We start from the raw sequence: 23,339 nt of genomic DNA, 5'->3' as shown, positions 1-23,339 counted from the left end.
GAAAATCGTTATTCAATTTTAATTTCCATACTTTCCTTGGCCGATGGCAATGTTTTTTGGAGTTCTGCGTGCACTTGTGAACTTAAACTCCCTGCCCTGCGTGCTGACCGCTCGTGGGGTCGAGGCCAGACTGATCTACAGACAGAATGTGATCGCTCGAGAACAGGAGGGTCACACAGCCAGACTAGCCTTGAGTACACTACACGCATGCACAGTAACACTTTGCAATAATGTTCTATTGCTGAATTATTAATTAATAATAGTTAATACGGTATAACATTTTAACTGTGGTAGGGATTAAACATTATTTCAGAGGGTTAGGGCCAGGGTTAACCCTCTGATGCCATGTTTTTTTGATTCTGTATATAATGATGGTCATTACTGAATTAACTAATGTTAATCAATGGCAAATAGATGTATCCTTGTTGTAAAGTCTTACCACATACACAAATACAAATAAGACACATCGGCCATGTGTGCATACAAAACGCGTGCGCACAACCACACACACACACCCGCACACGCACATGCACACGCACACGCACACACACACACACACACACACACACACACACACACACACACACACACACACACACACACACACACACACACACACACACACACACACAAACATGCGTTGTTGTGAAGTGTCTCTTGGTATGCATACACCCACAGCCACATACTCTCTCTGCTTTTTAGCTCCAACAAGCTCAGGGTTGTTAAAATTTCTGGAGTGCACAGACCCATAAGAGATGGTAATTATAACGCGTCACACTCTCACACACACACACACACACACACACACACACACACACACAGACACACACACACACACACACACACACACACACACACACACACACACACACACACACACACACACACACACACACACACACACACACAAACAAACTCGTGCACACACACACACTCGTGCACACATTGAGATTAGGTGTCACTTAGGAGACTTGAAAAGCAGATCTAAGTGGAAGCTTGAATCGATAAGCAGTCGTATCCTAGGGGAGATGTAAAAATCCTTATTCTACGCACACAAAAAACACCAATTTAGGGAGGGAGAAAGGGGGGAGGGAGAAAAGGAGAGGGAGAGAGGGAGAGAGGGAGAGACTCAGAGAGAGATGAAAAAAGGAGGCAGGAGAGGAAGGTTGCGAGGAGATGAGGTGGGAAATAGTTCAGCAGGCAGAAGTTGGAGAACGTTGTGGAGAGGGGATGAGACTGTGCCCCATTATCAGTCTGGTGCGAGTGTCTGGGCCCGGCTTTTCTATTTGTCTTGCGTCTGGCATGAATATGGGCTTTTTAGTGTGTTCAGGTTCCCCTGAAAGTTTGGTTCCGTCATTCTCCTGAGATTTGGCCATCCATTTTATGTTTGTTTTGTATTCCTGAATCATGTGCTTCGTCCCTCTAGTTTTAGAGGAAGTACCTCTACGTACTGTAGTAGTTATATATAACCGGATTTATTTATGATACGTGATGCTAGCCAGATGTTGCAATTACGGGCTACGCCATTGCCCCTGTGAAACATCACCTCAGATTGGTCTAAACGTGAATACATTGCATCATATCTTCCTTCCACGCAGCAGTCTGTAAGCACCACATAGCATTGTGTTGTTTTAGACTTTTTTTTTTTACTCCGATTCTTTGTTGAGTATATCATTTTTTATCTAAATCATATACATCTGGGCTCAAGTTGGAAATGTAATTTTGTTTGTTATAACCGATGTCTGGGAGGAGATTGAGTATAATTTGGATTTTTAGCTTATGGAACCCTACAAATAAAATGGAACCATTGGCAGGCAAAGGCTGGAGTTCTTTGTGTGTTATTACTATATGTGCCAAATGCCGGCTTCGATGGATTCTCAATGCAATATGACAGAATCATTTACAACCGCATGAAATGTCAGAATAGCCACATTACATTGGCACAGTAGATGATTGATATAATAACCACTTGACAAAGAGCACTGTTAGTGAAGTACTATTACTAATATTACTAATACTATTACTACTGCTATACTATCAAATGCATGTGGTATCCAGGGATTTGACACACAAAGAATAAAATGTAAGGGCTTATGGGAGAAAAAGTCATATTCTCGAAATTTTAATGGTTTTACTGAATCCCTTGCGGGTTTCAAAATTGAAATGACACAAAAACTAAATTAAATAATAAAAATGGAAGACAAATTTAATATCAAAACTGCCTCTCTTAATGAAACAAAATCGTCAAAGCTCAAATCTGCATTAAGTATTCAACTAATCCGGTGAGGCTGTAGTTATGGTGAAGGGCTTGGCTTGATTTCATGCACTTGTTTCAGAATAAGCATGTCATTCAATATTTGCTAAACTAAATGCTGTTGTTTTTTCTCTTCCCTCCCACGACTTCTTCTTCGTGCCCTGGTCTGTCTCTCCATCTGAAATCACCTCAGGTAAGATAAACACTACCAAATAAACAATGCATACAACTATATGTGTGCAATTAAATGATATCCTAGTCTTGTCACCTCAAGTCCCCCCGCCCGCGTCATGCTAGCACGCTTCTGGATCTTGTTGGATGACGACGAGCAATACAGTTTTGTGGTTCTCAGAGAAACTGCTTTGGACAGGAACAGTGATTCTCGATCTCCCAATATTCCCCCCCGGGGTGCGTTAGGTTTTTGTTCCACCTTATCCTTCCATCTAGTCGACTCAATTGCGCTGCTCAGTGAACAGTGAAATAGACTTAGCAGCTCCTCAGTGCTGTCAGGTATGTTTGTTCTCTGATATAAATGAACAGATGGCTCGCACACCGACCTGCTTGTGGAGGAGTGAGGAGAGGTGTTTGTGTGTGTGTGCCTGTATGAGTGTGAAATAAGCTTCAACATCCGAATGATTCCTTGCCCAGGTTTAGTAAGTAGTGCATGCGACACAAGGTGGGTGTGTTTGTTTTTTGTTTGTTTGCTTATGTATGGTGATTGCAAGTGTGTTGTTGTTGAGGTGTATCTATCTACGTTAACGCTTTGCACGGGTGTGCAAACTTGTGTGGGAGTGCTTCCCCTTTCTGGGCCAGTGTGAATGTGTGTGAATGCGTGTTTGTGTTTATGTGAGTTTATGTGTGCGTGTTTATGCAAATCTTTTTAAATCCCCTTTATAGGTGTGCTCACCTGAATGTTTATTGGCAGCCTCAGTCCTTGGTTAGCTGACTTGCAATGTATTTTTCAAACTTGTATTTCTTAAATGTTTTATTATTTGGCATGAAAGAGACAATTAGCTAATGGCCATGGTAGGATGGAAAGAACTAGTGGAAAACAACAGATCACGACAAGTTTTTCCATTTAAACCAACAAGTCTCTCACAGCCACTGGTTTGAACCAACACTGGTTTGAACCAACACCATTTTGGACGAAAACCCTGCATGTTGATGAGTGAACAGCTGGGGGTGCTTCTTCTCAGATGCATAGTAAAGCTTCCTGCGAGAGAGAGAGGAGACGGGGAGATGGAGAGCGTAACAGATTAAGAGGGGGAGGAGAACATGGCCGAGAGGGGAGTTGGGATTTAATGCGGGGGGGGGGGGGGGGGGGGGTAATACACACGAGAGAGGAGGAGGAGGAGGAGGAGCAGAGGTCGAGTACGCACGAGGAAGAGGAGTCCAATTTGGGATTCTATTCCCCATCCAAATGGGATGGGGAAGAATAGGTGCAATGGTTTAATTATCGGGTTGAAAGAAGGGAGATTATGTTTGATTTGAAGAAGTACCAGGTTGCACAGGAGGTCAGTGCAGAGGGAGAGGATAGTACAGAATGGGAGTATGGACACCCATAGGAGAGCAGAGCAGACTAAGAGAGAAGTTAATGGTTATGCCCCTTTGCGTTGCCCTGTCTAAAATTATTTATTCCTCCACACACATTTTTTCTCCTCCACCCTCCACCTCTGTCTTATGTCTCCTTTCTCTCCGTGCTCCTCCTCATCCATTTGCATATTTGCACCTCATTTCACCCCCGCCCCTCCCGTCTGCCTTTCTCGTCTGCCACTTCTATATTCCAATCTTTCATTTTTCACACCCTGCACACCCAATCCTCCCCACACACCTGTGATAGCTTCCCATCTTCACCTCCGACATCGTCTCCTCTGGTTTTGTGTGTTTCCCTGGTTTCTCTTTCCCTTTGTCTCCCATCGTTTTCATTGGCTTCTCTTCTTTAAAGGGGACATATTATGAAAACAACACTTTTCCCGGGATTCGGGGTGTTGTTTTGGGTCTCCCACATGCATACAAACGTTGAAAAAAGTCTCTACATGATCTTTGGAGTGAGATATGCAATTCTGAAAGCACCCAGCCTACAGTTACCAAACGAGCGAGTCAGTTTCGGCGCCCCCTCCTACGTAGGAAGGGGGCACAGTTGAATGTTACCTCCCACTTCCCCACTCCCCTCCAATCAGAGCATAGCTAAGATTTTGTGGACCGGTGGACGAGCAGCTCCGGCGGGGGGGAACTCGGCGGCAGCCCGGCAGCTCAGCTGCGGGAGTACAATCCCTTTCTCTGCCGGACTGCTAGAGCTGCCGGAGTCCGGAGGAGGAGACATGGAGGAGGAAGGGATTGTACGGCTCCCGATGGCGGCCGGACTGCCGCCGAAGCTTCAGCGGCAGTCCGGCAGCTCCGGCGCGGGGAGCTCGGCGGCAGTCCGGCAGCTCAGCTCCTGGAGTACAATCACGTTCTCCTCCATGTCGCAGTTCATGGACTTCAGAGAGTCAAGGCCAACGTTCCTTTCCCCCAATTCTTCTCAACCATGGCCGAGCTAACCCCCACTATGAGTCTTTACTTGTTGTGGAAGTACCAGAGACGTCAGACGCAGTCTTTATGATTCATAATATATTCCGAGGCGCACATAGCTTTTGGCTGTGATATTAGATGTAATATTATATAAATACCCATATATAATATTATTATTATTATCATTATTATTATTATTATTATTATTATATTATATTATATCGATATAGAGCTCCAGGAGTCCGCAAACGGCAACAATCCCTTCTCCTCGATAGTGTGGTTCAACAGCGCATTCTGAAGGGTCGGAAACAGAGGGGAATAGCGGTAGGTGAGATTTTCTTTCCTAAAAGCTATTTCAATCAAACAGCTTCAAAAACATGTTTTCTTGAACTCAAATAATATGTTGACTTGTTGGGAAAACACCATAATATGTCTCCTTTAAGCGGAGCAACTGATGACACATTAGCCTTAGCAGAGGCTATCCAGTCGTGTAATCCATCTGGCCAACATAGCCAAATTCAGCCGACCAAACATTGGAGCTGAAGGGATCACTAGTGTTACCGTTTAGTGAGCTAACTGGCCGGATAGCTGATCAACTATCACGCTTCACAGCCACTTAGCCTCTCTAATCAACGGTAGGGGAGAAGGCCCTACTGCCACGTTGAGATCAGCACACACACACACATGCATGCATGTACACAGACACACACACACACACACACACACACATGGATACACACGCACACACACACACACACACACACACACACACACGCGCGCATGCGCGCATGTGAATGTGCACACACATATTTGTAATAGATACACAAATGCGTACATATACACACACGCACGCACACACACACACACACACACACACATGCACACATGCACACAAACACACACACTTACATTCATGCACACAGCTGTGTGCACAGAGCTGCATACTTCACGGCATAATGAGACTGCAGTGATATCATGACCCTTCTAATAGTACTGAATCCTCCCTGACCCCAATTCCTCCCATCTTCTCTTCCATAGTTAACGCGTCTCCCTCCTTCTCTCACCCCCTCTCTCTCTACCTCTCATTCTCTCTCTCTCTCTCTCTCTCTGTCTCTATCTCTTTCTCTTTCGCACTCACACCTGCGCGTACACGGGCACTGATCTCTGCCAGCTCAACCTCTAACCCAATTCCACCCCCACCCCAGGCCCACAGCTTAGCTCTCTTGGCTCCACGCCTAAACACACCTCTCATCTCCAATTTGGATTGCCTTCCGCCCTTCCTTTTGTCGAGCCTGTGCGTGTGTGTGTGTGTTTGTGTGTGTGTGTGTGTGTGTGTGTGTGTGCGTGTGTGTGTGTGTGTGTGTGCACTCCGATGGCCGGGGTTACCTCATCAGCAGAGCTGTAGGTCAAAGGACTCCCATTAGGGCCATTTTAAAGTGATGTTAAAGGGCTGCCTGAGTGTTTCAGTATCACATAGAGTGCCATGAAATGACACCTCCGGTAATGAACATGACGAGGACGGTGAGGGCAGGGAGCTAAAACTGCACTGGCTGCTGAGGTTTTGAGGATGCTAATATTCATATTTAATGTGACGTCAATTGAATCCCGATTTAGAAATGTGACAAACCAGTTACAATCCAGGGTGGGGATATCCAGCTGAATTAAACATTCTATAATACAAGTATGTAGAAAACGAACTACAAACATTATTGCAGGTTTCAAGAAAGCAAGCCAAAACGATTTCCGACCTTAACCTACGGCTATACGCTATGCATTTAAACCCCATCTCCGGCGCGTTTCTCTATTTCCTCGGCTGCTTTTCTATCCATGAGCGGAAACAAGTTAATGTGAAGCATTTTGCCGTCCAGACCCCCGACATCAAACGTCTGCATACACTCCAGGGGTCCTTCACAACGTGCACCAGACAAGGAAGCATGTCGAATAAACACTGCCTTTCTACATCTGTAGGACTTAAATCAGAAATAACAAACCTTAATGTACGTTATTATGGCGGTTGACTGTTGCAACTCCACACATGTTTTAGTTCATGGGCAATTGGGGGACGGTTTCGGGCCAGGGCTTTTATTATTGAATTTTGGATATGTTAATTGCTCTCTTTGCTTTCTAGTGGCAGGACATAGGGGAACATTGACTTGTTGTTGCTATCCTGCCTGATTCATAATTCCCCTTATCTTTTGTGTTGATGGACATTGATTTTGTGTGTAGGGAAAATATCGTATTTGTTTGTTTGGACACACACATGAACAGGAGCTTTTATCGCACTGCTGTTTGAGAAATACTACATTTGAATGCCGCTGCTTACTGCCACATTTCCAAAAGCTCCATACATTGTGAATTCCACTTCTGTTTTTCTGCTATTTCATTGAAAATGTATTCCGCTGGGAGGCTGGTTAGCCCCAATTAACCTCTTTATTTCTCCGTTCTCAGCCGGTCAAATACATTTAATTCGGAAAGGGACAGTACAGGAAATGTACTACATAAGAAGAACATTAAAACCAAATTTCCAAACTGTGTTTCTAACCTGATTTAGTTCCCTATTGGTGGTGCATGTCATGCTAATCGATACGGTCGGTTGGTCACAACAGATTTGGGCCTGCTGCTGTCACCATTTGTAGTTCAACGGCTGTCATGTTTGGGTTCGTCCCCTTCAGTCAATACGCATGACGTATTCTAGACACCACTGCACATACACACCCATCCTCCTGGTGGGAGGGATGCTTTGTACTTTGTATCACTGTCATCCTAGCCTGGGAAGATAACTCTGACCGGTTATAATCTGTTTAGCAGTGTCTCTCTTCCTTTGCTTCCACCCTTCTTCCCTCCCCCTTTCTCTCTCCTCTTTTTCCCCTCTCCATCCCTCTCTACTTTCCTCTCTCTCCTCTCCTTTCTCTCATCTCATTGTCTCTCCTCTCCTCATCTTTCCTCACCCAACTCTCCCCTTCTCTCCCATCTACTCACTATCTCGCCTCTGCTCCTCTCTCCTCTCCTCATCCTCCCTCCTCTCCTCTCCTCTTTTCCCCTCTCCTCTCCTCTCGCTCCCCTCCTCCTCCCCTCTCCCTATCTCTCCTCTCCTCATCTTTCCCCTCCTCTCTCTCCTTCTCATTATCTCTTATTGTCTCTCTTCCATCCTCCTCTCTCTACTCCTCTCATCTCCCCCTCTTCATCATCTCTTTCCTCTCCTCCTCGCTTCCCTCTTCTCTCTCCTTCTCTCTCATCTACTCATTATCTCTCCTCTCCTCCCTCCTCTCCTCATCTCTTTCCTCCTCTCTCTGAACTCATTTTCTCTCCCCTCTCCACTCCCTATCTCCTCTCCTCATCCCTCTCCTCCTCTCTCTGAACTCATTATCTCTCCTCTCTCCTCTCCTCCGCTGCTCTCCCTATCTCTCCTCTCCTCTTCTCTCTCCTCCTCTTTCCGCTACTCATTATCTCTCATCTTCTCTCTTCTCTCTCCTCTCCTCCCCCTCTCTCCTCACCTCTGCTCCTCTCCTTCTCTCTTCTCCTTGGGGTGAGCAACAGGTTTTCTAGGCACTCAACTCTTGGTCTACATGCAGTGGGTACCGATGGTGAAAAGGCCGTTAACCAGCTTAATGCTGCAGATGTTGGCTGTGTTCTGTATGTCTCAGCTACCGAGTGCCCACTTGAGATGCTCATTGGCAGGTGTTCAGTTCAGTGCTCGCCTCTTTTGCCTTCTTTTTTTTCCCTTTCGTGTCTCTTTTTTTTCTTCTTTTTCCTTTTCTTTTTACAATGCCTCTTTCTTTTCTTTTTTACCGAAAAAAAAAAAAGCAAACGGACACAAAAGCAAAGCGGCGGCGAGCCCCCGCACACGTACAAAACCACACCGGCGCGTTAACCTTCGTTAGGGCCGTAGGTTGCCATCCCTCATTTGCACCTGAATGCCTTGCCAGACAAAAACAGAGAGGACACACAGCATAGCATTACGGCGCAGGGTCATAAATCTTCCGTTGCTGCTCAGACCCCCTCGACCACCACAACCCCATCGCACCCCAAAACACATCGTCACCTCTTCACCCCACGCCGCACTCCATACACCCACACGCTGAGCGAAAAAACACACCCCGCACACACGCCACCTCACACGCGGGCGCACACACACATACACAGACACACTCTCAGATGCGCCCACACCCACACACGCACTAGCTCTGTCGGATGTACATTCTAGTAATTAGGTCTTTCGGGGTTATGATAATGTTTGTGCTGTTTTCTAGTTTGTCTGCGCAGTGGTGCACAGAACGCCATTAATCACAGCAGTCACAATCACATGCTGATACCGTCACAGCTCCTCACTGCGTGTCTGTCTGTGTGGGTGTGTGTGCCTGTGTGTGTGCACGCGTCTTTGTGTGCACAAGCATATGCGTATCTAATTTGACCGTGAAACCCTTTTTTTTTAAGAAGTAAAGAATAATAACAAACAAAGTCTAAGGGGGGTTGGGGATGCAAATGCTTAGTTTCCATACGACCTGGAACAAAAAAGCACCAGCACTGCAAACTCACACTGCTTACACACTGCTTAGCATGGAGCAGTCTCCTATCTTGACCTATTAATTCATTTTCCCCCGGCTGGATTATTGAAATTCCCTCTGCAGAAGCCTCAGTCAAGCTCCTCTTGATCATTTACAGTTCAGAATGCAGCCGCCAGGCTCCTTACAAGAACTAGCCGTCGGTCCGACATTACTCGTGTTCTTGCGTCTCTCGATTGGCTTCCTGTACGATTTTAGAATAAGCTACAAGATCCTGTCGATTGCATGTAAGGCACTGCATGACCTCGCCCCCAGTTACAGCTGTGATCTCCTCGTTACTCATTCCTCTTCTGGATCCTCACATCTCTCATCCGCCCCACCAAAAGACCACAAAGCTGAAGGTTGATTGGGTGTCACTGTTCAAGCCCTTGCAACCATCTTTCCCAATCTATTACACTTGCTTTGAGTCTTTGAACAGTTTTACCCATATTTATATAAAGCCTGTAAGAACGTATCCTTTGGTTGTTTTTTGGTTTTACCTTTTCATTTGTTCTGTCTCTCATTGGGCTGTATTTAAATTTGATGTATCAGTCTTTTCATGGTTTATTGATCACTTGCATTTATTGTGCGTGTATGTGAAGCACTTTCTATCATTGTGTTTTGAAAAAGTTCTGAATAATGCTTCACTTCCTTTCTTACATATTTCAGAACATAATGGAGGAGCCAGAGGAAAGACAATAATATGGTGCGTTAGTATCCACCATGCCACAGGCTATCCATGCATATTTGAAACATCTATCACCATCTATCTTCTTACATTCTTATCCAGGTACACGGGTGTACTCCTGAAACATAAAAATAAGAGTTTCAGTTGATGCTCTTAAGATAGGAAACACTGTAAAACGGTTGTGCTGAACTGCTTGAAATATTCATGTGAAAATCATACCATCTTCATTTTAAGTGAATTAATTTTGACTTTTTGTGAAATAATATGACATGGTCCTTGTGGCCAATTCACTCTACTTAAAACCGGTACAGGTTAACTCCTTATTTAACATTTACAAGTGAGCCTATTTATGAGTGCATATTCAGCCACGGCCCATTAACTTCACATCTGGCAGCTTAAAGCTAGAGCCCGTTAATTTGAAACCTAATTTGAAGATTTTAAGTATTTGTGATTGTCTTAGAAACTGTAACATATATATAAAAAACCAGCAGGTGTTTCATCTAACTGAAAAGTGCATACACGGCACATGATTCAGCTTACCAATTCTACTGTTGGAAGCAGTCGTTTTGAACCTAAAGTGCTACTGTATATTTAGGGTCAAGTTAAAAGCGTTGAACCCTTAAAAGTGGGGTCGGTGACCATAATGAAGGATCCTGATGTGTAGCATTGTGATTCACCGCTCTATAGGGCTTGATCTGACTCCCTCACTGTTTGTGTTCGTCTCTGCATGTAACCCCCCCTCTACAGTTTTTCCCCGGATTTGGCTTCAGTTTCTTTCCTAACCTCGAAAGATATGCAGATCAGTTCACTAGAAGACCCAAACTACCCACAGTTTTTTTCGTGTGTGTGCGTGCCTGCGTGTGCACGTTTGCGTGTGTGTATGTTATACCCATAATTAGCTTGGCTAACCTAGCTAAGTCCCCCATGACGCAGAGCAGAAACAGAGCAGTTTAGCAAATGAAAAGGAAGGATAATTGTGATAGCCACTCTGTAGTCCAGAAGTCCTATCACCATCAGCCATAATCTCTACGTATCAATTTTTGAAAGTGCTTGCCTATTGAGTTGAGCACAGCTGGGCTCTAGCTCCTCTAATGCTATCAACCATAAAGGGGAATTCATTAGCGTGCTAACAAAGACGCGCACCACAAGCAGATGGACTTGTGGAGCCGGCTCTCGTTGCAGGAGTTGGAGTTAGCAAGCCCACGTGGCACTTCAACTTTTGACCCCATCATCCACCTGTACTCAACGGCTGGATCGTAACGCTTAATCTGCTCTATGGCGCATAGACACACACCCAAAATCCTGTTCACACATTGGCACACACACACAAACGCACACATGGACACGAACGCAAAGATGCAGACGGACACGGCATGCGCACACACATTCTCCGACAGCCCTGTATATAAAACAATAAAATACACATACGCATAAAAACACACACACACACACAAACGCATGCACACAGACACACACGCCACACACATACACACAGACACACACACACACACACACACAACACACACGAAACACACTTAAAAGACCCATCACCCTTGACCTTTTGACCCCAGTTAACTAAATAGGGTCCTGTAGTTACTCCTTGTGTGGGGCCCTGCTGAAAAGAAGCAGTCATGCCATACCGGCCGGCCCCGGGGTAGAACCAGTTCTAAGCGCTGCGGTAAGTCTAACCCCCCGCCTGGGCCCTCACGCTTGCGTATATATCGAGACTGACTCACGTGTAAACATCTGAATGCGGTCGCTACCCTGTGCCATTTAAACATCTGCCCCTTGGCCATTTAGCTTTTGACCGCTTCCTGCCTTGTTTAATTACTTGTATACTTTAAACAAGTGCTGCTAATGTAGCCTTTGTGGCAGCAGTTCAGTCAATAGCTCTGCAAAGGTCCGGTGCACAGAGACAACCTTCCTCCTCGTTGGAAATCACTTACTTTTAGTCTAGTCTGGTCTCAAGTGCTTTCTTTTCGTTTACTTTAAAATATAATAAATATACTACAAATTACCTTTTTCTGAACCTAAATGTTCAGACTTTCCGGCCGCTAATATTCCTCCAGTCAGTACTGGGCCTTGGAAGCTGTGACCAAGAGCTTTACAAAAAATATTCTATAACCGAGAGAGACAGAGTTCAGGCATCCCTGTTGTATATATCGTCAAATCCGATTAAGCTGTTGGTTTTAAATGTTATGGCCTCTCTTTATTTACCATCGGAAACAGGGCTAACCTTGAAGTGGGGGTCCAACTACTTGTTGACAACTAATAAAAGGCTAGACTGTTAAATATATTATGTATTAACACTAACTTCCCCTGTTCCTGTTCCCTTGGGGCAGCTGAACTCAATTTGAACCTGCAACCCTGGCCGCCTACACCATTCTCGTCTGTTTCCTTAGAGATTAGTATCAGGAAGGTAAATACAGAGTTTAATAGCACAAAGGCTGTGAGGTGAACAGAACTTAATGGAGTTGAGCAGCATTAGCTTGAAATTCTAAATGTATCCTTTAATGAAATTATCAGAAGAATCGCTCATTAAAACTTGAAGTTCACACTCAGCAATGCAGTTACATGTTTGCTACACCATTGTGTGAGCTGAACTCTTAATCTTGCTGCTTAACTGCTGCTATGTCTTTGCTCCTCTGGGTTATCGGGTAGCATAAACAGTGGGCTGGTGCGCGGTCTGTTAAACCGAAATATGTTGAACATACCTTTGACCAATGTACATATTTGGGAGAAAAAGATATCTCTCATTCCATCTGTATTTGGTTTTCTTTCTTTTCCTCCTACATGACAGAGGTATTTATTTTTTTTAGAGGGAAAATGTTATAAAATGTCTGGTATCACAAGAAATCATGAAAGGTTTGATTAATTTTCCTGGGCCTTGAGTTTCTCTTTCATAAATGTTAGAATGGGAACAATTATTTTTCTTCCTTCCGTAAGAGACAACCACAACAATTTTTTTTAAAAGAATATGTTTATATCTTTTCTTTACAAGAGAACAATCAATTTTGTGCATAGTTTGTCAAGAATCACAAGAGATCAAAAAGAGGTTGAAGCCCTGATTAATGCCTCTGAGCTTCCTCCCTATAATACTGTGCTTTCCCAGCCATTGCATTCCCTGATGTAAAGTATGACAGAATAGATGGCCATTTCCTCATCCAAAAAAACAGGGACTGACTGCCGAGAGCCATTTTGTGTGTGGTCGCCCACACACAAAGAAAAGGCTTGATAATTACGGGGACCCAGAGCCAATCAGTCAACCACTTGTGGCCCTCAGCCATTCAAGCAGTGACACGACTGATTCCCGGTCCATCCTTTGTGTCTACATGTTTATCCTATGTGTGACAGAATGCCTGGGTTTCCCAAGCAATTATTCAGGGGCTTTTTCCGAGCCTGTGGTTGTTGTGTTTATTTCAGTTGTGATTGAAAAACTGGGGCCAAAAATGGCAAAGGCACCAATACCCAACTGCTGCGTGTATATTATGTGTGAGCCTTGTGCTCATAAGTATCGTCTTCGGCGAGGAACACACCATGAGTACATTCTGACATGTATGTCGAATCCGCTTTAAATGAAACAATAAATCACGTTATGCATTTTTTATCGTCCATGAGAAAAGGGCTCGCTATGAATAGCAAACATCGGAAAATCGCGTGCCGATGTGCTGAATCATGCATGAAGCGACGGTACATAATGCATGCAATACCAGCGGGATTGCGTATTTTCATTAATGTACTTGTTTCTTTGTCACTTGGAGTCAGAGTTTTGAAACTACCACCGATTGAAATGTATTCAAAAGATGTTTCAACACCCGCACTGGAGCACGTAATGCGCAAACACAACTCAGATACACACACACACACACACACACACACACACACACACACACATGTTTAAAGATATATGTATGGACTTCAAAAAGATATTGGAACCACAGGCATCAAGGCGATGTCCGTTTTAATGCATGCATAATGCCTTTCATTACAATTTAGGAAAAACAACGAAAGAAGAAAGACCTACATTTCAAATGACCACATTCCTTTATAGATAGATTTGTCACAACATGAAAGCCAAGCGAGAGATATATCAAACCTTTAGGGAGAATGAATGATCAAGTAAAAATCAGAGAAGAAGGTTATACCCAACGAGAGATGAGCGAACGGAGCGCCAGACACAAGGTTATGGAAATAGACGTTTACAATAGGATGCTCCCTTTGAGTTGGAATGCGGGCCCAAATGAAAAGCGAGTGAATAAAGTAACATATATTATGTAACATTTATGTATGTTGCATGAAGTGTGTGTGTGTGTGTGTGTGTGTGTGTGTGTGTGTGTGTGTGTGTGTGTGTGTGTGTGTGTGTGTGTGTGTGTGTGTGTGTGTGTGTGTGTGTGTGTGAATCGAAAGGATGTGCACATAAAGGCATACAAGTGCTAAAGATAGCGGGAAAACAGAGAGATGACAACATAGGTATGAAAGAGTTCAGAAGATCAGTAATGTCTTTGTAATAAGGTCACCGAACAAAGTCCATTATGCCCCCCCCCCATCCCCTCCCCTTCCTCCAGAGGGTCTATTTATAGGGACCTAAGCACGGATGAGGAGGATAATGAAGAGGAGAGGAACGTGTGGGGAAGGGTGAGGGGGGGGGGGGTGTTGGAAAGTGAAAGGAGAGAGGGATCTGTGATGAAGCGGTCGTGGAGGGAATGGAAAGGGCCGGAAGAGGGATGGAGGGAAGGAGGGGAAGGCGGAGGTAAAGCCCTACAGAGAAGAGGCCAGGGGGCGAGTGGTGAAGGAATGGGATACGAGGAAAAGGAGGAAGGAAAGAGAGGGATGGGAGCCGGGGAAGAGAGAGTAGATTGTAGAGAGGGGCGGGGGGGGGGGGGGGGGCGGTTTGTGAGGAATGAGGGTTTCTTGCGGAAGACCTTACTCACGCATCATAGTCATCTTCATCTCGTCATCATCATCAAATGAAAAAAGGGAAAAAGGGAAACAAATCTAGGTGGGAAGACTAGGACCTTCCCAAACAGATTCAACCTTTTGGCTATTTTTAACTGTGTGCGTATGTGTGTGCGTGTCGATTTCTGCGATAGTGTGCATGCAATAGTATGTAGTGTCTATTTGTGTGTCCATGTGTGTGTGCATGCGTGTGTGTGTGTGTGTGTTTCATTGCTCTGCAGCCAAGGTCCAACACAGTGGAGGTGACAGATCGTGTGGCTCATGGCTGATCAACCATCAGTGTTTGTAGGTAACTTGTTGATTCAACGCAGAGTGCCCCGCTCGAGACGGACGGCCCTGTTTAGCGAGGGGTTTGCAAACACACATCAGTTGGTTCATCACACAGAGGGGAATGCAATCAAGAAGGCAAGGCAAACACAAACATAAGGCGGACAGACGGGGAAGTGGCAAGGAGACATGCTGAACAACAGGTGGAGATACAGACAGACAGACAGACAGACAGACAGGCAGAGCCACTATTAGAGGGATAGACGGATAGCCCATCTGACTGAATGGCTGGCACTGTTAGAGACGCACACCACACACACACACGCATACTACCACACACAAACACACACACACACACACACACACACACACCCACACACACACACACACACACACACACACACACACACACACACACACACACACACACACACACACACACACACACACACACACACACACACAGTCCTTTGAAGGTACTGGAATATCAAAAGTCAGACGGACAGCCTTATTGGTAGAGAGAGACCGACAGAACGGTTGGTTGAGGTATAGACAGTTTGGTAGAAGTACAAACACATGGACCGGGCCGTTTTAGCAGAGTTGCAGTGGGAGTAGGTTCCAAATCAATGGCGTTATTCTATCTCATGTGGTATCAAGCGCGCGGGCCCCGCCAGTCGAACGTTCCCCCTTTCGGATGAGGGTTCTGTGGCTGGCTGCTGTTGTGATATTCTAATGGGGCGGGCCGGTGCGCTGGCCGCTGTATTAACAGTGATGCAGGGCTGTGATAGCGCGACATGAATGGGAGCGGAGCCCGGCTCTCCCCTCAGGCAGGGCGCACGGAGACAGAACCCATCTGTAAGATAACATTACACACCGCGCCAGCCTTCCCCTGCTGCTGCCGCCACCGTGCATTTCAATGAGTGTAGTTGTGTCTGTGTGTGTGTGTGTGTGTGTGTGCGCGTGTGTGTGTGTGCACGCGTTTGTGTTGGTGATGTTAATGTGCAGGTTTTTGTCTTCTGTCATAGGCTGCAGCTGCACTGTCTTTCTTTTATGGGTATCTACTTTAGCGTAGTATTTGTCTCCCTGTCTCTGCCAGTCTGTGTGTTGGTCTATCTGTGTGTGTGTGTGTGTGTGTGTGTGTGTGTGTGTGTGTGTGTGTGTGTGTGTGTGTGTGTGTGTGTGTGTGTGTGTGTGTGTGTGTGTGTGTGTGTGTGTGTGTGTGGAGGGGGGGGGGGGGGGGGGGGGGGGGGGGTCTGAAGAGTAATGCATAACTCAATACATTTGCGTCTGTGTGGAGCGGTGCGGTCTTGGCATGGCGTGACTGAACTGCTGCACTAGGTGGGCCAAAAAAGCTGCCCTAAAGCAGCGAATAATACTACTACTACTACCCAGGCCTCCTCAGTCCCTTGACCTACTTCACATCCTCCAGAAGAGGACTGCAGGGTCTGGAGGATGAGGAAGTCGGGGGGAGAGGGGGAGGTACAGTAGATGCTGCCCGGTATACCTACTGCAAAGGTAAAAGATCGAAGCAGTAGCACCTCTCTCAATCAACCCCACCCCATGCTCGCTACCCAAGCTACGGGGACTCGGGCGTCCCTCTCCCCTGTTCAGTGGGGAGGAACCGCGCGGGATACATGATTAAGTACCCCCCTTCACTACCGCCGTCCCGCCCAACACCCCACCCCCACCACCACCACCACCACCACCAACACCCCGATCTGGAACTGTGTCACCGTGTCCACTGGGGTTTACCTACTGCTTCTCCCGAGCTGACGGGGTTCGTTTGTAGATATGGTTTAGTGGGGAGGGATCTATGATCAATTTCAGCTTCAATGACCTCCCCCAACTCTCTGAATCCCCCCCCTTGTTTCTCCTCCTTCACACTCGTTATTTCCATGGAGACCGAACTATGTGCCCGCAACCGCTCTGCATTGTTCTCAGTGGCGAGCTTCTGCTCTCCTTTCCTCTCCCTTCCTCTCCCGTCCTCCCCTTCCCTCTTCTTTCAGCCCCTTTCCCCTGCTTCCTTCCTTGCTTCCTTTGCTTGAATGGTTGCTCTCAGATATGCATCATGATACGCTGATGACATGCTAATGTTTGAAACCGAGGTAAAAAGTACATAAGTCGGTTCTTTCTTCCCTTGCTTTACTTTCTTTCGTTTGTTTGTTCTTTCTCGTTGGCTTCATCGCCGTCCTTTGTTCTTTCTATTGGTCTTTCTTCATTTCTGCTCTATTCCTCTTGTTATGTCCCTCTACATTTCTTTCATTCAAGGTAAGCTGGAAGAATGCTGGATCGATGCTTGTTTCCTTGTGCGGTTGCCACATGCGCTTGGTGTGGGGCAGGTCATTGGTCAGAGCCTGTCCTTCCTCGTTCCAGCTGTCATTCCACTTCAGCCTCGACTTGTTGAAGGAATCAGGTCACCATGGAATGAAGCACACACGGGTGCCTTGAGTCATCCAGTCCACGTTCTTGTTTTCTCGTTCGTGCGTATCAGGTGAAGAAATATCTCGGAGGACAGGAGAGATATCTGAAGGATGAGGATGATTATGTCGATGATGCTTCAAGCTAGAATATGTTGTCCACTGAAGAGAGGTAGAGAGGGACGAGTGGGAGAGAGAGCAATAGTTTGGGAGAGAGAGTGGGTAGAGACTGAGGAGAAGTAGAGTCAGTGAAGGTGTGTAGCGCAGATGTGTGGCTGCGTTTAAGTCTAAATATTTACATTTCAAGCAGCGGGCCATCCAGGACAGTTCATTCGTGAGTGCATGAATGAATTAGTCAATTGAAAAATTTTTAATCACCTGTCATTAATTGGAACCCCACAGCAACACCAATTCGAGTTGTTTTGATCTCAATATCACTTCAAGTGATATTAATTGCTCACCCAGACATAATATTTGATCAATGTTGGGAAAATAAAAGGTTCCCCTTTATAAATACGTTCAGCTATATATTCATTCAGAAGAAAGCTTTTTTTAGTTACCAATTGTATTCCTACTGTTTCTAGTGAATTGAAACAAAAGTAAGGATTAAACAACATGTTTGTGGGTGTTAATCCATTGTAGACGCCCTCTCAGCATAGACACTCGACATGCAACATTTCCGAGTCATGATTTCAATGTTTTATTTATATATTTCCAGGCCATATGCAACCTATCTGGGATGCAGGCTGTCCCCAGCAGATGGCCTATTAAGATTTAATTCCTCTAGAACATGGACTAGAAGGAGGTATGGAGACTCACTGACTGAACAGCAAAAAAAGATAGCAAGCGCTGCTATTGATGTACATTGATTAGAGCCGGGTCATTGACTTTCTCCCCTCTCTCTTACACACAAAAGCGCAAGAACAAACACGCATGCACACACTTTCGCACACCCCTGTGTACGTGCCCACACACACACACACACACACACACACACACACACACACACACACACACACACACACACACACACACACACACACACACACACACACACACACACACACACACACACACATTAAGTGGTAAGTGAGCAGATTGCAATTGAGTATCTCGATTACTGACTCATGTTGGCCCCCTGATAGCCGAAAGGATGCCGTTCTAGAATGCTAAATACACACTTAGCTCAACCCCCTCACGCATGGTCCACACACACACACACACACACACACACACACACACACACACACACACACACACACACACACACACACACACACACACACACACACACACACACACACACACACACACACGCGCACACACGCACACACACAGACGCACACACACACACACACACACACAGACGCACACACAGACACACATATGTACACAATACACACGCACACACACACGCACACACTTTCTTTCATCTTACTCAATAATCAAGCTGCAATGTACTGAGGGTTGATTGGTGAATGTGCTTCTCTTTAACGATTACAAATATTTCAAATTTGTTCAGTGTTTCACAAAATCATTCACGCCAATGCTTTCATATTGCTGTGTGTGTGTGTGTGTGTGTGTGTGTGTGTGTGTGTGTGTGTGTGTGTGTGTGTGTGTGTGTGTGTGTGTGTGTGTGTGTGTGTGTGTGTGTGTGTGTGTGTGTGTGTCAACTCAAATGCAATGCCTGCATGCCTGGGACTTGAGCTGCTTTCCATAAGTGTTTGAGATAGTGATCACACCAGCTTTGTTTTCTCAGTTGTCTGTTCCCTGTGTGTGTGTGTGACCGAGTGTGCAGCTGCTGCTGATCCTGGCTGATAAGAGATGTCATGAGCTCATGGTTTCCAGGCTCCTGCACTGATAACATTTACCATAAACTGGTGCCCTGGTAACAACAATAAATAAATGATAGAAGTCGCACAAACGCACACATGCACACGCACACACCTGTGAGTAACACACATGCACACATGCGTACACACACATACACAAAATAGCATTTGTGTCCGACAGACACACACACACAGAAAACAACAGGGTTCTGAATACTGCTATCCGTTCTGTTTTGAATCATTTTGGAATACAAACCATAATGGGGCATTGAATCTGTATTCATATGGCTAAACATACTCATCTTTGCCCATATCTTTGTCAAGGAGTTCCAAAAGACGCCATCATTCCAGATATAGGCTGTTGATAGAAAGTGAAGTTGATAACAGCCTTTGAGCTAACCATCTGATGATCTGTTATCAGTTTATTCCAGCTCGTTTGGTTCCCTGCTTACACTGTGGGTGGGTCTGGCTTTTTGCGCGGGATAATGATTTGCAACCAACTGTAAATCAAAGCACGTTCATTGTTCTCCCTAATGCCATCCATTATGAATGACAACATTTGGCCAGTAAGTCTGTCGGACACAGTGACGGAGTGGTACGGGGAAGAAGGTGTGATGGAGTGGGGAGATGAGGAAGGGGAGAGACCCAGAAGAGAGACACTGCATGGTGTCGTGGGAGGATTGCAGGAAAAAGAGGACAGGGGATCAACAGGAGATGGTGGAGTGGGCTGCGGCTGGGAATAGTTGAAAGAAAGAAGAAAGACGGGAGAAGAAAGAGAAAATAAAAAAAAAGTTAAAGAAGTACAGAAACAAAGATGGCTTTTAGTTTTTCAACACGCCTTAAAATCTGTTTGAATGTAGGCCACTGGCGGCAATGTGGCTATGTCTGTACCCCCGCTTTTCTCTGTCTTCTATGCCTATCATGTTTCACGGGGCCAATCAATAATGTAGGGCTGTCACTTCAGAGCAATGAACCCGTGAGCTCTGCACACGGCGAATGACGGTGAGAACAGGCGGGAAACAAACCGAAAAAATAAATAAAGAGATTAAGACGGAGGAGGGGAAAGAAAAAGGGCAAAGAAAGAGAGAGGCCACTGGAGTGGATGCGGAGATTGGTTTAGTGTACGAGGAATGAAATAAGGAATGAAATAAAGAAAAGGTTGAAACACTAAACTAAGATAGGTGGGGTAATGGCAGAGGAAATAAAGAGGAGGAAGGAATCCTGATGAAATGGAGAATGGAAGGAAGGATAAAGAGTGAGCGAGAGAAAGCCAACGAGACGGAGAGGGAGGGTGTGAAGAGGCACATTTCCCCTAGATAATACAATTATACAGAGAAAGTGTCTCCCGATTTCCAACCTTGGAGACAGAGGGAGGACTAATTACAGAGAGGAGGAGATAAAATGTCAGCTTCGTGACATCAAAGTGGGGACAACGCCTGCTCATATTTCCTGATTTGTCTCCCGCTAACTTAGTTCACTCCTAAGCTGCTTTTAGTTCATAGCCCAAGGGCCAATGCCATTCTCTTTAGATAAGGAGCAACACCACACTCAATTAGTGCACACATATTTGTGTGTGTGTGTGTGTGTGTGCGTGCGTGTGTGTGTGTGTGTGTACCTTCTAACGCTTATCGTTGATGCACAGTGTTGAAAGAAGAAGGAGTTTGAACCAAGACATCACTGTTATAAAAAGGTCTCTTTGAGTCACCCACTTCACCAACGAGAGCCATAAAAACACACACACACACACACACACACACATGCCAATCAATCACACACACACACACACACACACACACACACACACACACACACACACACACACACACACACACACACACACACACACCAATCACACACGCACAAACTAACACACCAATCAGACACGCACACACTAACACACAGAATCAGCTTTGACCAGCCTGGCCCAGATGAACCTTGATGATGATGGAGTAGGGGAAAATTACCGGCTAGAAGAAGTGCTTGTGTATAGCCAGGTGTGTGTGTGTTTGCGTGTGTGTGCGTGTGTGTGTGTGTGTGTGTGTGCGTGCGTGTGTGTGTATTTGAGTGCATGTGTATTTGTGCATTTGACAGAGCCCGCGTTCGACTCGGTCTAAGTGCACTTCCGCGTTCCTACCTGCTCGTCTATGTTATGGTTACCGTGGCAACCTGGCAGCCAAACGTCCCTCAGGTGGGCATCATAATCGGAGCGTAGGAAGTCAGAGGTGAGGCGGGAACAGATGCCCAACGTCGTGCACTGCTGGCAGCCAGGTTACTGCACTTCATGAGGGGTCTTTTGGTTCCCCCTACACTGTGCATAATCACTAGTTCCGGCATCCTCTCTGTGAGGTGTCCCTTTTGTTGCTTTGCGTTGGTTTCTGTTGGCGGTATTTGACACCATCCGCCCCTGTTTCCGACATCCACTGTGTTTTTCGTGTCTGGGGGGGGGGGGTTTGACCTACCTGAGAACAGCAGGACAGCTGGCGCAGTGTGCCTCGGTGTGATACAGATTAAGGCCTGTGTCTCTGACTGCGCTGGGGACGGGGGAGAACAGTTGTAATCTCCCACAAATCTGCGACTTGGAAAAACGACAGACAACCATTACGAGTCATTGGCATAAAAACGTGGAAAAAAAGAAATAATGGATTTAGCGGAGAAGATTGGACTGGCACGCTGAGATCTGCGAATCACTGAGAGATAATGAATAATTGGAGGGAAAACATTTCCCTTTTGTAACTGACATCACCAGCCCCGAGGGCGAGTCAATAAAGCTCCTACTGTGTGGGAGGATTTGCTTGGGAAGTTTAGCGGTTCTCCATAGAACAGGTTCATTGTCGGCCGATAACTGAATATCGGTCCATCTACCCATCTGGATGTCTTTGTGTCCATCTGTTTGTCTGTGTGTCCGTCCGGCACGTCCATTTGTGCCATGCTTCTCGTCCCCGTCCATCTGTCTCTTAATCCTAACCTTCAGTCTTCTTCTTTCTCCTGCTCATTTCTCCGTCTCCTCATTCTCACCAGTCGACGACGACGACTTCCTGGGCCTGAGGGAGCTCCCCGAGACCTTCCCCTCGGACCCCCCAGAGCCCCTGCCCCACTTCCTGTTCGAGCCCGAGGAGGGCTACATCGTGAAGAACAAGCCGGTGAACCTGTACTGCAAGGCCACGCCCGCCACACAGATCTACTTCAAGTGCAACAGCGAGTGGGTGCACCAGAAGGACCACACCGTGGAGGAGCGGGTGGACGAGAACTCAGGTGAGCCGAGGCACGCCCCCTACATTGGGGGGACAGGGGTGGACCGCAGACTACAGCTGCCCCATGATGGAGAAAAACCATTGACCAAAACAAATTGACCAAAACAGAAAAGATTTATTCAGCGTTTGTCTCCAAAAAACTCTTTGTAACTGAGAGCTTACAAAAGGTAAACAAAATATTCAAATCGAAAATAATGGTCAAATATGTATCCCGCTGTTGTATAAAACATTTAATGTTTTTCTTTTTTTTTAAAATAATAATAATCATTTCAACGCGATTGTATGCGTTTGGAGATCGAACCCTTAACCCTTTTTCTGGGGTTTTCCCTTAACGCATCCCAAAATAGCAAGACGTATCAGTGAAAGATGAACACCTGCTGAACCGATCAAAGACAAACACAGGGAACATGTTTTGCTGTATTTGTTTTTGATCGGTTGCGATATGCAGGGCAGGACATTTTTGTCAAGACATAGGTGAGAGCAATCCCACACACAGAGGCACAAATTCACATTGTGTGTGTCTGGCTGAGGCCCAGTGAATACTGCTGCAGTCCTGTCCCTCCCAGCCTCCTACTGGGCTGAGCTTCCTGCCAGGAGGAGCGCAGACTCTCAAATGGGAATT

At 45.8% G+C, this 23,339-nt stretch overlaps 1 protein-coding gene across 1 annotated transcript in view; it reads left to right on the top strand.

The window, feature by feature from the left end:
* The window catches only part of LOC130383899 (netrin receptor UNC5C-like), a 117,327-nt gene that overhangs the window by 49,587 nt on the left and 44,401 nt on the right, over nucleotides 1–23,339 (top strand). Inside the window, exon 2 of the mRNA XM_056591791.1 lies at nucleotides 22,485–22,718. Within this exon, the coding sequence (XP_056447766.1) occupies nucleotides 22,485–22,718 (234 nt within the window). The remainder of the gene's footprint in view (nucleotides 1–22,484; nucleotides 22,719–23,339) is intronic.

Source organism: Gadus chalcogrammus, chromosome 6, assembly GCF_026213295.1.
Source record: "Gadus chalcogrammus isolate NIFS_2021 chromosome 6, NIFS_Gcha_1.0, whole genome shotgun sequence".
Lineage (NCBI taxonomy): Eukaryota > Metazoa > Chordata > Actinopteri > Gadiformes > Gadidae > Gadus > Gadus chalcogrammus.
This window is presented reverse-complemented; position numbering and strand designations above follow the sequence as displayed.